This window comes from Eleginops maclovinus, chromosome 20 (genome assembly GCF_036324505.1).
Source record: "Eleginops maclovinus isolate JMC-PN-2008 ecotype Puerto Natales chromosome 20, JC_Emac_rtc_rv5, whole genome shotgun sequence".
Lineage (NCBI taxonomy): Eukaryota > Metazoa > Chordata > Actinopteri > Perciformes > Eleginopidae > Eleginops > Eleginops maclovinus.
This window is the reverse complement of record NC_086368.1, coordinates 27,324,878-27,341,267: the sequence shown is the minus strand read 5'-3', so window position 1 is coordinate 27,341,267 and position 16,390 is coordinate 27,324,878. Positions and strand designations below refer to the sequence as shown.

Here is a 16,390-nt window from a genome sequence, read left to right as displayed (position 1 = left end):
TACTAGGACACATTTCACTGTGTGTACTCTGCTGTGTGCATGTATGTGACTAATAAAGAGGGTTTCATCCTCCGATTCTATCATGCTACATACACATGCTTGACATGAGTAAAAGCTCGTTGTAATCTAATCTATAAAAAAGGGCAATGGCCCTCATTCACTTAAGGTGTGGTGAAATCTGAGAAAAAGGCATTCTGCTGAAGCATGTGCTAGCCAGTTTCTCTAAGTTGCACAGGAGTGGGAAATAGCGGATAAGGTCACCACTGTAAGAACAGATAGTGCTCGCAATATGATAGCTGCAGAGAAAACACTGGCCATGAGCTTAAACTCTGTGAAGCGCACAGTATGAAGACCATACAAGTATACTGTATGTGCAGCACATTATACAGAGGGGGATCACAGCAGCTGTGTCGGTGCTTCAGGAAGTGTCGGAAAACTGTCGGATTTCAGGCAAATATCAGCATGTTATTAGAAAGAGAAAAACCCTCAGATTGTTCTCACCAGTTGGTCCCACACATCTATTGGTTTTAATGTCGCCCAAAGTAAATGCTAGTATTTCAAATGTGTGATCAATCATGATTTTATCGATTATTAGTGGGATCAGAGCAACACAGTTTTGAATGGATTGTCACCATTAGTATGATTGTCTGTCCCTTCAACGACACTCAGGTAAATAAGACCAATAAATTAGTAATGGTGGTCATGCAAGACTAATCAAAATGAAGCTAGCGCAACATCCAAATCGCAGTAAGCGCAATATTGCAGAGAGTCCCTGCTTCTCTGTATTGTGCAGACTTAATAACACATCCTTGTTTGGTAGAGATCCTCCACATCACAACATGATCACATATATATATTTTTCAATGATAATGTAAATACGGTTCCCTATACATCTCGAAATTATATCACAATGGTGCAGCCCTAGTGTCATTTCATTTCTCCTAGCCCTGCCATTTGTGGGTGCACACACACACATGCTATTTTGAACCACTCTGATCCACGGGTGTAACCATAGTTTTCGCCCCACTGCTGTAATTCATGGCTGTGTAGCACAAATAGCTCTAGAGATGGAGGAAACAGGCCAATTTCATCTCGTTGATTTGCCCAGGCATGTGTTATCAGGACGGCTCCCTGAGTGACTGTGAAAGCTAATTCAGATCCTTATCACAACTGTCTCATACTGGAATGTAACCACAGCACTATCGCCCATTTTAAGCAGACAGGGGGAAGTGGACGGGTAATTGTCTCATACTATAACCTTTTGTAGGGGACACCTGTTTAATGCCTCCCCCCCCCCACCACCACACCCAAACCCCCATGACCGTGGTGAAGCTCGGGTTCTGCTTCCCTCTGAGAAATAAAAGCAGAATGGAAAAGGAAGGAAGGGAGCAGATAAGGAGGGGGACCGCTTGAGAAAACGATCTCTCAAATCACGCAAGCTATGTGCAATGCCGTCTGCCATGCAACGGAATGTTCTTCATTTACATTATTTTAAATGCTAGAAGAATGTTTGCTTTTTTGAGCACATAAATGTTGGAATCTGGAGTGCCTACAAACCTATTAAAATAGTTAATTATGACGACCCAGTCACTTTTTTTTCAAGCTGCAAAGATCACATGTCATATGCATTGAATATAATTTGTCACCATCAAATCGGAGCTGCAGGGTCCCATGTCTGGTTAAAGTTAAATTAAAGCAATCATTTGTGCACCAGTATACCCTGAAATTAAACAGGAAGTTATGTTGTCTTTAATGTTTTGGTCAATGTCTGTTTCATTGTTTCTTAAATGTCTTTTGATGTTGCAAATAGAGATACTGTGATGGAAGACAATCGTGCCAAAGATCAAACTTAATGAGCAACTTTTTAACCTGAAAACAGGCATACCATATCCTCTTTAGACAAAAGTTGTAATCACATCAACATTAGGGTTACCTAGACACAATGTTTACCTTACGTCACAAACAGTATTTTACTATGATCTGAGGATCCTTCATTTTATTTTATTTATCGCAAAACCAGCTTCTGGAAAAAACGGAAGACGAAAACCATACAAGACATTTCTAATGAATATAACATTTTGCTGCATATTTCTTTTACTGCATTACATTAGATATGGAGCATCTCTCTAGGACAGAAGCATACAATTAGATTACTTGCTGACAGTGACCTTTCCTCCAGAGTGCCTTGATAAGGCCAGCCTAAAGCATCAGATCCTCATGTTAAAGGACATGCTGAAATTAGCAGGGAAAGAGATAATTAACCTTTGGATTTCATTTGTATTCATTAAAACCACTTGTCCTACTTTCAGGTACAGAGAAATGCTTTTTTTGAAAGAAAAACTGGACCAAACTGGACCCATTTACGCATTACAAACTTTTCATCCCATTAGTAGTTAGTGTAGATTATCTAAAGGGTTTTGTATTGATGCTTTTTTTATTTGGCTCAACGAAGACCTTTTCTTACAACAGCTAAAGAATACTCCAATAGATTCAAGAACCAATGGTTTGAAATGAGGTTAGAAAAAATGTATTGAATTGAGTTGTATACTTCATTTTCCTCCTAATTACCCCAAACAATACCTCACAAATTAAGGACAAATTGGAGTGTGATACACAGATCAAAGCAGAGATAACTGCTCCAAAGTTTGCAGAAAGAAAAACTTGATGATCGATTTTTCAAAGTAATATTCATAACAAGAGACTTGTACAAGAAACTAGCAAAGTGTGCTTTTTTAAGATGTGTTATATAAGAAACTAAATGGAAACTTTGGATGTAATAGTGTGGTGCACTGATGTCGTATTTCTGTAGACCCACTCAGAAGCACGCATCATAAGGGTTCCCTCCACAAAGGCAATAGTTTTCCATTGGATCTCGGAAAAAAAAAATCATAACACTCGCAATACTTAAATGTTTTGTTCTGCGATATAATCTTCACATATTAAAAACACTTTAGGATGTTTTACTTTTGTACGTAATACTATCATCAAACTACATGGTCGCACAGATGTGGATCACCGCTGCTAAGCTAAAAGCTAACTTGTGAAGTTTAGTAGTCTTTTGTTAGCAACCGCTCTTTTTAAACACATAGAAGCTTCAAGAGTGGACCATTACTGACTTATTTCATATCGTAGAACAAAACCTGAAAGGATTGCAACCTCGTGTTAAGCACAGATCTTCTTTCAGGCATTTACAACATGTTTTGTTATAAATACTCTTGGGGTGCCATTAAGATGGCTGAAAGCTGAAACTCCAGCAATAGACATTAAAAACAGATGTAATGTGAACTTAACATCCCAATTCTAAAAGGGGTAATCATGTAGAAAAGCATGGATTTGATTAGACCAACTTGATCCAATTAAGAGGCAACATTTACATTTAAATGAACATACCGATGAAAGGCGTATGTAATCAGCAGGTCGTACGACACACAGTGTGATATCCAGTGCAGTTAACACATTCCAGCAGTTGTATACGCCGTGGTTAATGTTTCCTTGTTAGTGGATTAGTCAGTGTGTTAAAAAGCATAGCTCACCATCGCTGCGGAGCACTAGCGGAGTGGGCGGACCCTCCACTCGGGACTTTGTGACGGTGTTAGTCACCACACAGGTGTAGTTTCCAACATCCGAAGGCTCCACTTTGGCGATGTACAGATTGCCCGTCTCCTGGGAGATGAACCGCCGAGTGTCCTGCTTCACAAATGTCGGGTACTCATTAAAGATCCAGGAAAACACGAGATCTGTGGATAAAGAAGAACAAGAGAATCCTTACTTTAAATGAGACTCGAAGAAGGTTTAGTTAACAGGGTGGAGACCATATTTGTTGTGGGGGAGGAGGCGTGGGTTAAGTTTTAGACCTCCAGAGGGTGGGGAAATTGGAGTTACATCAGGCTAAAGGGAAAACTGATGACAGGATCAGTCAGAGGTTGAGAACAAAAGTAATTATCTGGAGTCTTCTCAGATGGTACGTCTTTCACGTGGATGACGTTTGAATACTCAACTAGGGATTTGGAAGACACTAGGGTGAGTTGCTATGAGTAATTATACATCCGTAAAGAAGCAACAGAGATGTTTACTAATGCAAACCACAAGGACAAAAGGCATGTTAACCACAGGAAGGTACATGACACGTTGAGTCGCTAATGAACTGAACAAATCGTTGCACACATTGGGTATTAAAGCAAATTATACCCATTTCTGTGTTTCCTTCAGTAACATAATCGTGCTGACTAACTGACAAATAAAACTATTATTAAAAAAGCCAATGAGTGACATTTGAGAGGGTGAATGGGACACAATAAAGGCAAAGAATCGATCAATTGATACATACATTACAACGATTTATCAACTAGTTAAAACAGCCACGCTACATGCTAGCAACTTGGTGACCTATAGATAGGTAAGTCCATCATTCACAGATGACATGATATCAAAGTCTGACAGGAAATGTACGGACAAGCCGATGCAATGACACTTCAAAATGTTTTCTATTAATCAGAGAGCCATTCTTCTCTAAAATCACATCTCAACCTTTGAGGAAGCAGCTGAAGGGGGGACTTATCACCAACAGGAAGTAGAGCATCATGTCAGACTGCTAAAATCAATAAAACATTGTAGGAGTTTAAATGTCAACCGTATCCCCCATGTCATATCACTGGGTTTGAGTATTTCAAAAAATGAGACAAACACACATTTTGATGTCTTGAAGATCCTCTTACAAAATGCTTTCCTTGTCTGTCTTTCTTGAAACCACTACATCATTGTCACACTCACTGACACAAGTATTATAATTCAACCACAGACATCTCCACCATAACCTCACAGAGGCATAAGAGACGTGATGATGCAGAAATACAATCGGACCTTTTCTTCGCAGCCTTGTGTCTTGCAATTTTAAAATGTGAGCATCTTTTTAAAGTGCTAATACATTTTGTGCTTCACATGTAAAGTAAGGGAAATACAGAATGTCTTTCATGTGATATCTTTCATAATGCATGGCTCCATTGATCTCTTCAGTAGCTATGTTGAATTAATTTGATTCACTCTGTCAGTAACTGCTATGGTTTGGATCTACTCCTTATAAATGACATTATTGAAGTTCAACCAGCCTAACCCTAACCCCGACCAACCAATGGGTCTGAAAAGTGAAGCTGTAGCAGAATTGCCTTAAACTTGCATCCTTTTTAATAGCCAATATCTTCACTTGTTGTTAGATGACATTCCATTCCATTTAGCTTGCATTTTCTGGCCTAATCAACCATGAAGATACAAACACACAGCAAGAATCCTGCAAGACATTAACTCTAAACCAATCACTTATGCATTGCTCCAATTTTACCTGGATGGCAAAGAGGCGTAAAGAAAGCAGGGAATGCTAGACTGCAGGGCTACTTTGGGATTGACAGGTCCCCCTTCTGGTTAAAAAACAACAACACAGCAACTGATCAAATGGCAAACATAAGTCCAATAGTCCTCAGACTAGTAGGTGACATCACGTTAACTACACCTGCTTTTTATACAGTCCACAAAGTCAACACATCAAACCTTAACGTTGTGATGTAATCTGCTGCTTTGCAATTAGTGGAATTGACAGGCATTCACTGTTTTCCTGCTGAGCTTAAAACATGCCTTATGTTTAGGGGACTAGCAATTAAACAAAACAGTATTGGAGGATGCCCTCGTCTTCCATAGCTGCTGGACCATTTATCACAGCATGAACCTCTACTCCCGCTGGCTGAAGGGAGCAGGTAGTGTACTCTACGGGAAGCAGTGGAGGCGGTTGATCAGCATCATTTGTGACTTGGGTTTAGGATTTGGCTGCTGAGCTGAACACAGAGTGATGGCACAGCAGAGGTCCACGGGGACAAGGGACACTTCAAGGCAGGATAAGGCATGTTGTCTGTGTTTATTTCCTCTCCAGTGCTTTTGGACTATGGCTGCACCTGCTCTCGTTCTATGTTTAAAACCCATCGACAACATGGCACAACATGTGCTGCAGAATACCGCAGAGAGCGAACACATAATGAGATGTCCCACACAGCTGGCCGAACCTTTATTCGAAGAATCATCCAGGGCATTGATTTTCTAGGTGACACAATGCTCCCTGGCATAAAAACAGGACATCTCCGAGACAAAGTGTGAAATAAATCCAGCTGCCCTGGGAGACGGTATTAGAATCACTGCCATGGCAACAGAAAATCTGCCTTATTTCTTGGTAAAATGTCTGATCTAGCACAATCTTAAATGAGCATTTCTTTGTTGTTTTTTTTAAGTACGGTGGCTGACAGGGGCAGATGCTCTACGACGACCCACAACACTTACATTAAGAGTAACACGCTGCGGTTTAACACACCTTTGTAGCACGTTTGTACCTGTCGGCCACCATATATAAACCAATGTTGCAAAAGGCCTTTGATGTCTAACAATGTACAAAGGTCTTGCACTCAATGTTTATCACAACTCTAAAGTCTATGTCTACTTTTGGTCCGTGAAAAACGTTATTTCCAAAAGTAGATAATATATTGTAGAGAGGTTTTTCCCTGAAGAGTTCTTTGTGGTTCCCCCTCTAGGTGAGAGATCACTCTGCATAAGTCACGATGAATAAAGCTGCTTCACTCACAAAAGGAATCGTAGGAGCAGCTTCAAAGGACAGGCCTCGCTGAATATTCAAAGACTGAACAAGTCGTGCAAGTCAAACATGGACGTTTATTACGCAGTTAAGCTCACGCCCAGACTGATTTGTTATACTGTAAAGATGGATGACGACGGCAAAGATGGTGGGCAGGAATCCCAAAGGGTCTATTATCATTTATGACCAGAGAGGGGAAAAAAGCTGTGGATGGACACACATACAGTATACTGTCTGCTCAAATGTTATAAGAGGGCGTTAGGAAGTCATTTCATATAAAAAATTAAAAAATGCAGAATCAGAATAAATATACAAAATCACACTTTTTGTTTCCCAATTTTCCTTGATTTTCAAAGGTCGACTTTTTTGAATTTCCGACTATTTCATCAAAATTCTCACTTTTTTCTTAAAATACCTGACCCCTTTTTCAAATTTCCAATTACTTTTTCAAAATGATACATTTTCCCCAAAAAAATCTGATTTCATTTTCTTCTAAATGTCGACTTCTAAAACTGTCCCACTGTTTTCTCATAATTCTAACTCATTTTTCACGTAGCCTTAATCCTCTTCTTTTACAAATGTACACTTTTTGTCTCCCAATTTGTTTTCCTTTTGATTTCCTTTTCAAACTTTAGATTTATTAATCTAGGATAGGCAGAAATATCTTGACTTTTAGGTGCTAAATTATGAGTAAATGCTTTCAAATGTCAGGTCCTATATTTCCCATAATGCATCTTACGGTACAGTCACATTTCTAATTGGTGAATACACAGCAGTTGTACCAGAGAGACCTGAAACCGTCATTATTAATATGAGTCCTTAATTATGACCAAAATCATGTTTTGTAAGGTTGCAGTGACTTTGAACTTTCACCAGCTATTTCCAATCATTTCATCCTTAAATCCAAATGAACGTTTCTGCCATATTCAAAAAATAATTCCCCCAAGGGGTTCCTGAAATATCTGGTGTATGAGAATGAGACAGATGGACAGACAGACAGACAAAACATGAAAACATATTGCCTCTGGCCACAGCTGTCGCCGGCGCAGAGGCATAAAAATATCTCCAATCCCAAGCCGAGTTAACCCTGATGACATCATCTGGGCTATGTTTTTAGACTTTGAAAAGCTCCTTCAGAGCGACAGAGGACATAATATAACTGTTTTTACAAGGTGAGTGCATCATCTAATCAAACGTGTCCATTACCTCACTGTTGTCAAATCACAAATAAAAGTGACGGCGTCATCCAATAAAACACGTCCATTAGAGATTGCATGCAGGATGCCACTCAAAGCTACACTTCAGATGCACATTTCAGGCTAATTCGTTGCAGAGGCTTCTCCAGCTTTGTAAATATGGCATCATCAAAGTCAACGTTAAAAAGATGAGCATGCCATCATCCGCTGACAGCTGATTTAAGGTAGGTAAACAAAATGCAGCAGAACAAAGTCACTGTAAAGTGGAGCAATGCACTCGATGATCGCTTCAACTGGCCTCGAGTCTCTGTTACAGTTACTGACGTCAGCCAGCAGTCGGAAAAAAACAGCTGTGTCTTTTTTTTCTTCATGTAATGTGATTCATTTCTACACCATACAGGCCCTGGGTTGCTTCTCTTCCTCCTGCTGCAGCCACAGAGCTTAACCAGATACTGACAGTCCCTGGAGGGGGTCTTCATCTACTGCTAAAAGCAATACATATTCAATCGGTTATGAAGAAGTCACAAAAAGGTATTCTGCTAAGCGGTAGCAGCTCTCTGTCAATACACATGTTGTACTGTTACATCAGGGTACAGTGGTGAGTAGAAGTATAAACTAGCATTAAATGGAAATACTCAAGTAAGATACCTCACAATTGTACCTAAGTACAGTACTTTATTTACTTCCCACCTCTGCTTGTCGTCAGCATCACTGTGACAACAATATGCATTTTTAATCACCCAATTACAAAGCAGTGGGACGTGGACATGCTGCAAAATGCTGCAAAATTGGAACAAGTGTGTTTAACCTCGGCCTTTCCCAGACTAAGTAATTCTCCGATTACAGGCGTCACGGCGTGGTATTACATTAATGAGAAGAAGGGGTTGCAGGGTCGTGTTAAACGGGGTGAAACACAACACGAACCGCCTCGCCTAAAATACTTCCAGAGCTATGGAGAGACGTGCTCAAGCAGAAAAGAAATAACAACATGGTCCCAGACTCCAAAAGTCAACTGAGAGAAACAAACACACAAGTCGGTCCGATTAGAATACACACATTTTCTGATTTGCGAGGTGCATCTTTGAACTCTTCGCACAGAAACAAGCAAAAAGAATCTCGCGCCTCGGTTAAACTCCTGACATCTCCCATTGTGTTACTGAGTGCAGTTCTCCCATATCTGCTCCAGGCTCCAAGAATCCTCTGTATCACTGCTTCCTTTACAGGACCGGACAGGATGCACATGCTCTGTGTACTCAGAGCCTCGGGTGGGGGCAAAGCAGGGATGCTGCATACACACACACGCAAGAGAAACATCAACTCTTAATGGAGATGCGCACAAGCGATTTCAATCTTGAGTGCCCCTTTAAAGTCTTTCCCCATTAGAAAATAGAGGTCGGCAACTAAACACAGTTATCGTGTAGTACAGAGAGTGTGGCTGGGTCACACTGGCAGCCCATTAATGCGGTTGGCTTTGAAAGAGGCAGAAGCTGACAGCCGCTCAGCTCCTTCTGCTGCCTCTGATCCACAGTGACAGACAGAGGGGGACCGGACTGCACATTTGAAGGAAATGTTGAAGGTGTGGTGGTTTTGTGTTGTAGCCACGTTGAGATAATCCATTCCCCTTCCTTTGACTCTGCAGATAGTGATTAGCATACATTTCCAGCGTGCTCCGACATTGGCCTGTCAGACGGAGAGCGAGTGTGTCGAGGCCGCGTGCATGAAAGCAGCACCCCGCTCCGCCTTTGTGCTCTGATCAGGACTGGCGGTGTGCGTCACGCCGGATCTGCACATTGTCTTTTTAAAGCTAACTGTAGGAGCAGGTAGGATCTCTTGGTCACATTAGAAGACATAAGCTAGTTGTATGCTGCATAGTCGTAGAAGTAGGTCAGATTTAAATGTTGGTGTAGGTAGTCGGTGGCTTGATATTTGGGGAGAAAAGGAAAAAAAATTACACTGGCGCAGGTCACTGTTTTGTTATTCTTGCCCATGCTGAATGAATACAGGATGACACCTATAGCTGCATGGGGAATGCAAAGCTCTGCATGCATGTATGAGTGTGTGTGTGTGTGTGTGTGTGTGTGTGTGTGTGTGTGTGTGTGTGTGTGTGTGTGTGTGTGTGTGTGTGTGTGTGTGTCTCTGTCTATGTGAAGGTTTCCCAGAATGTAAATGCCAGAGAGTAGCAGTAAAGGGGTGACACTCATGGCCAATGTTTTTGATTTATACAGTCTTCAGAAGGGGTTAGTAAGGCAGGACCCATATGCAGTATAAAGGAAGAAAGCCAAAGTAATTAAATCAAAGTTGTTACCAAATAAACACAAAAACTTAAAGAGCAGACCAGTTAAAACAAAGGGAAAGAAACAAACAGAAATGAGGGAACAACCACGATAACTAAACACAAGGGGTAAAATCCTCAGGTAGAAACACAGACAGGACATACGGACATGAACCTTGAGAAGATGAATCGGATCAGGGGAACATTCACAGGTACAGTGACGACAGACTGACGGGCATATAGAGAACACAACGCAGCTGGAGAGGGCAGGTAAAGACACAAGGGCAGCACTTTTGTCCACTTGTGATCACACACAAGTGGAAAATAATCAGGGCTGGAGAGGCAGACCCAAAAGTAAACTACATTTCAGAATAAAACAGGAAACATTAAACACAAAAACCAAGATCATGACAACAGTATTAGATAACTGAAGGTGTGACTGGCCTGGATGTCTTATTTGTTCATATGAAAGTTTCATTTACAGATATGTGTTATTGTAAGTCTACCAGCTGTGCGTCGAAAAGTTAAGGATACATTTTTGAGATATAGAGTCTTTGTTGACAAAAAAAATCTGAAATAAAGAAAAATAAATCTTACTTTTGAGCGTCCATAATAACTTAGAATTAGTTTAAGACAATGTATAACATTTCTTCAACAGATTTTGAAGAACACTAACCCTAACCCTAACCCTAGAATATTCCAGAAACAGTATATTTGATCAAAGCTAAATTATACAGACGTGTTATTGAATAAACCTGAGATGTCTAGTGGAAACTAACTTTACTATTCCAAAGAACACAACAGAGACACGTACCTCTGAGAAATCCAAGTGTTATGACAGTAAAGTGGGTTCCCTGAAGAAGAGGAAGGCGATTGCAACATGCTACCTGATGCAGCTTTAGCACAGGCAACGGCTTGCATCATTATTTCAACAGGTAAGACTGAGCCCACCGGGACATACGGGACAACATGAATCCCCCATGGTCCTGCACTCATTAGACGGTAGCACTAATGCAGCTGTTGTTCTGCTGCAGGTCAAGCTAATAACGCTACGGAAATGTAACCTAACAACAGTCACAATAAACATCTCTAATACCATTGGCTTTTTGAAAGAGTAGTCCATTGATTAAAGATGAAAACCCATTCACAAAACTAGAGACGTCGTCTTCTTTTATACCACATGCTTATATTCTTTGACAAAACCACAACATTTGATCAGAAAGAAGAATTGTGTCGAGCTACTAGCAGCTAATGTAGCCTCGAGCTGTTAGCCTCAAGCAGAGATAAGGGGCTTCCTATAGAAGCTTTTAACCCCACATCCACATAAATGTATTATTTTAACAATTATCTACAAGTCAGAAGTAAATTGGCAAAAAAGGTAATTCACCAACAAATTCCAGCAGCTCAATTTTTAAGATGTGTTGCTTTCCTCAGATATTTTTATCCTGGTCAAAACCCAAATTTGGATAGATTGTGGAGATTTCGTGTGAGTTCTTTCCAATACTCTTTGACATAGAAGTCCAACAAAACAATGAGCTTACGGAATGATAATATAACGGATCATGCATTGCAGTTTTAAGGAAAACCATAGTGGTGGGTTTGATCAGATTCAAGTGTGTGCTAAGCTGGTAGAGGCTAATGCTCGGGTCATAAACCAAAGATGGATGCTTTTGGGGATTTTGAATCATTTTTTTTCACTACCTTTTGAGATAGTGATCCAACAGGTTGACCAAGACAAATAATCTGCATATCATTGCAGCTTTGGACTAAACCACAGTGATTATTGCAGCCAACAGGTCCCCTTTATCTGTATTCCAGAAACTACAATGTTGGACACCAGAAGATTACTTTTCAGGGACAGATTCACCAAATATATGCATCCATCATCGCTTGAATATGCAGTAGGGAACCTGAAAATATGTGTGGCCGACTGAAACTGCATTTCGAAGCGTCCACAGTCCAAGAGCAATGATCAACCTTAGTAACTGAGCTGCTCTCTTTGCACCAGAAACATGCAGTAATGCAGCTGTCAAGGCTGACCAGCTATAAGGTCTCCTGGATTCAACTTAAAATTGTGCTCCAGTGCTCTGCTAAGCAAGCTGGGTGCTGCAGACGAAGCTGTCATGTTTTTTGACAATTGTTATTTTCCCCTTGCACAGCAGGTGACAGCACATTTCTTCTGGGAGGAAATCCCCGGGGGCACCAGGGGGATTTGTTTATGCCGCGGCACCGGGGAATCTGAGGACATGACGTGTGACTGCAGCCCTGCTGTGAGGATGGAGGTGCGAACAAACTTAAGGAAAAGTAACGGGAACATCTGAATTCAGTTCTTTGAAACACATCGCTTCAGTTTTGAGGTCTTTACTCCGGCTTCCTGTGTAAAGACAGCACTGAATGGTTTATTCTGATCTTCTGCTACATCGTGAGGAACTCTCAGGTCTTCTGAGACGGGTTCCGCTGTCTCTCCCCAGAGTGAAAACTAAACACGGAGAAGCAGCATTCATTTATTATGCCCTATACATCTGGAACTACGAGAAAAATGCAGGTCCGCTGCAACTCTCACCTCTTTAAAAACAAGGCTGAAGACCATTCCGCTTTTAACTATTATCAACTAGTCAAACTGCACTGAATTATTGTATTTATACCACTGTTATGTTATATTAGCTTGGAATAATTTGTATTAACTTGACTATTTGATGACTATTTAAAATGTATTTCAATTAGTGGTGTCTATAAATCCAAACCATTGCATTATTCAGATAATAATCAGTGATAAATCATGATTTCAATTTCAATTTTGACTTTAAAATACTGCTGAAAACCCATTTCCTCTCTCTGGCCTTCAGCCCCAGCTAGGCGAGTTATGTTGGTGTTACAGTACTTTATTTTTGCTGTAACGTTATTGTTGCTTTTATTTCATTTCTTGTGTTTTGAACTATGTTTACCTGTGTACAATTATGTCTTTATTCTTTTATTTATTGTCTTATTTTAAATCTGGAAAGCACTTTGGTCCGCTGAGGTTGTTTTAAGTGTGCAATATAAATGAATGACATTATTTGACTTTATATCATCAATCTACATAGACTTAGTGAAATAAATCCCAAAACCTTTCCAAATTTGAGGTTAATTAGGATTAAACCATGTAAGAAAAGCAACACATCTTAAAAATTGAAAAGCTGGAGTTTGTTGACAACTATTAGTCGACGTCAATTACCTTTTTAAGAATCATTTCTCAACAATCTTCCAGATTAGCTGCGAGCATTATCGTCGCCAGCCCTAATTTTAAATGAGTGTTTCAGTCCATTTATTGTGTGCTATACACATAGACTTGCCTTACCTTGCCCCTACATGCATTGTACACACAGCAGATGTATACATGTGAACTTACATGCTCCGCAATCTTTGCTTCGTCCTCACACTTCAAATGCAACAATAACAACAACAGCTATGAGCACTGTAAACTTTAAACAGCTTATGAAGAGCTTTAGGAAGCATGTCACTCACACATGTCTTCTGGGAATTGATGCGCGCTACATTCAGGCTCCACTGTGACCTTTTCATACGTGATTAGAAACTCCAATCAAGTGAGAGTGTCACCGCCTGGAAATACACTATATCCCATTTCATGGCGCTGTCATGTTGTCTGCTGCTTGTCACTGGAGTTTCTCTTCACTGTAAGATAACTCAGCCACATTACAACACACATTGCCAGGGGTTTGGAGAAAAACGCATGGATGGCGTGACAGTGACATGCCATATAATTCCACAGAGCTGAAGAACCCAGACAGATGAAGACGGGGAAATATGACTGTGAGATTGTGGAAGCAGATTACTCATGGAGATAGTAAAATGTGTCGTTTCAGCTAATCAGATTAAGAGTAATCCCCCGATGAATGAATACTAAATATGAGTCATGTGCAGTATCATCAACACATGGCACTGGAGTAAACATGTCATTTCAATGCAAAATTCAAGGGTTTTATAATCATGTGCACAGTAGCTACAGTGTGGTTGTGGGAATGAAAATCTTAGGACCCGAGCTCCTCCAACAATGCAACATATTAGATATAGGACATAATAAGAAAAGAACTAAAAATAGTACAAAATGAAACAGAGTACAATAAATTAGAATAAAAGGGTGCAGGTTATGTTGCTAGACCAATCTATAAGTAGTGCAAATTAAGTATATAAATAAAATAAACATGGGTGTGGAGAGGTTTGTGGTGTTACCGTCATCTCTAAGTGACCTCAGATGTATCTCTAACTCCTATTTCTGACATTAGAAGTGACATTTTGAGGGATACTCGACTGGTTCTAGTCATTCGAATACTGAAGGGGGGTGACAACTTTAGGATTATGATTTGTCTCACCTTATATTGAGTGATTACAATATGAGAAAGCAAACACCACATCAGTAGGTTGTTCAAATTGACTTGACAAAACCGAGGACAGTGAAAGGAGCCAACATCACTAATATGTGGATTTGAACCACTTCTGTTAAATATCCAAAACCAATTTGATTACATTTCTACCTGATAATACTGACTAGTGTTTTTAACAGGATTGATCGCCTTGTCCATTTGTTTTCGAGGAGTCATGTGTGGATGATTTCGATCTGGGTTAAACACATCCTTTTGGTTTGGTTTTGGTCAACCGCTTAAAGAGGTCCCGCCCCTTAGCCTATGATGTACAATGTGTTGAAGCGCTAGCCAATAGAAGCGCGAGTGTAACATAGTGAGGCCGTTATGTTCTGGAAGTAAACAAAGGAGTCCAATGGAGGCGTTTCAGGCGAGTGGGGGAGTGTGTGAGAGAGAACACAGGGATTTTAGCCGTTGCAGACCATTTACATGCACACAAGCCTCCAGAACACACCAGAGGAAAGGAAATCCCCCTGAAAAGCCATAATAGGGCCCGTTTAGTTTCAGAAGGAATCAGCGTCAGTGTTCCATCATTTTCAGTTTTGTTTCAAGAGTCGAAAAGTAATTTCCATCCCAAAGATAATATCTAAATGTAAATGAAATGTTTTCTGTATTTCTTATTAATTCAGTTCCCCCTGAACATGTGTGATCCTATAGCAACATCTACCGCATACATACTTTTGCTTCTGTCCAAACACGTCTTTCCGCATGGACGAGCCCACGCTGCATACAGCGGGTAGGACAGCTGTCTGCCATGCATAATGTGTACTCTGAGAGCCCCCTCTGGCAGGTGGACACCCTCCAGAGCCTTGGGCATACACCGAGAGGTCCCCTCCACTATGGGAAGGTCTGCAAACATATGGTGCTGAATAAGGATGTGCACAGGTTTTCCTTGAACGTGCCACCCACATGCAGAATTTGATTAAAATGTAATGAAGTCTTCGAGAAGGAGGCAAGGTGGACTGACAGTCATTATCGTCTTGTTATTGTCTGTCAGGCTGCAGATGCCACACCGAGATGTCATCCATGCCAGAGGAATGTCAAGAAATATAAACCACAGATAAATAAATATATAGGTTGAGGTGGAAGAAGCATTTAGATATTTTAGTAAAAGTAACACTAAGCTTTTACATTCTCTACTCATGAGGTGAAAGTCCTGCATTCAAAATTGTACACACGTAAAATAATTAGTATGAGCTTTAAAATGTACTTTAATTAACAAAAGTAATAATCTGAATCAAGGTCAAGGTGTACAAAACAAATATCGACAATATACGAGTAAACATATAAAAAAGGGATGATTTTTGCAGCCAGTATTTAATAAACAGTGAAAGTAGATATTGCAGTGTTATTAGGAAACAGCGTTGAGTATTAGACTGTAGTTTGGCCCATTTCAGAATATTAAGTTATAGTTTTACAATTGAAGATGCATAGATGTGTTCATAACTTATCGGTTGCACTTTGCAAAGGTGAGGTTCATTTGAAATGTCTCTGCTGGGTTGCTTAACCTATGAAAACACATACTTATTCCAGTGGCAATTTATATTTTGTACTCATTATTAAAGTAACTAGTACTTAAGCTGTAAAATAATTATAGTGGATTAGAAGTACCACATGTGCTTCCATATTTGAATAGAAAGCAACTATAAAGTAGCATGAAATGGATACACTCGAGTTCAACTCAAATTGTAGAGGTATACCTTGAGTTAATATACTGCACTATAGTGACTTTCAACCTTGGAGTATAAGCATGCATGTACTAGTTAACTACTATGTGTAGTAAGGGCTGGCTAATGGCTCTAGATATAGGCAGCTACATAAGCTTAGACTCTTTGGGGGTTTCCACCCTTCACCTCTCTTCCTTATTTCTCCCTCTCTT

The 16,390-nt window shown here is 40.2% G+C and overlaps 1 protein-coding gene across 1 annotated transcript in view; it reads right to left on the bottom strand.

Moving 5' to 3' along the window:
• The window catches only part of cntn4 (contactin 4), a 144,130-nt gene that overhangs the window by 58,571 nt on the left and 69,169 nt on the right, over positions 1-16,390 (bottom strand). The window contains exon 6 of the mRNA XM_063910286.1: positions 3,534-3,737. Within this exon, the coding sequence (XP_063766356.1) occupies positions 3,534-3,737 (204 nt within the window). The remainder of the gene's footprint in view (positions 1-3,533; positions 3,738-16,390) is intronic.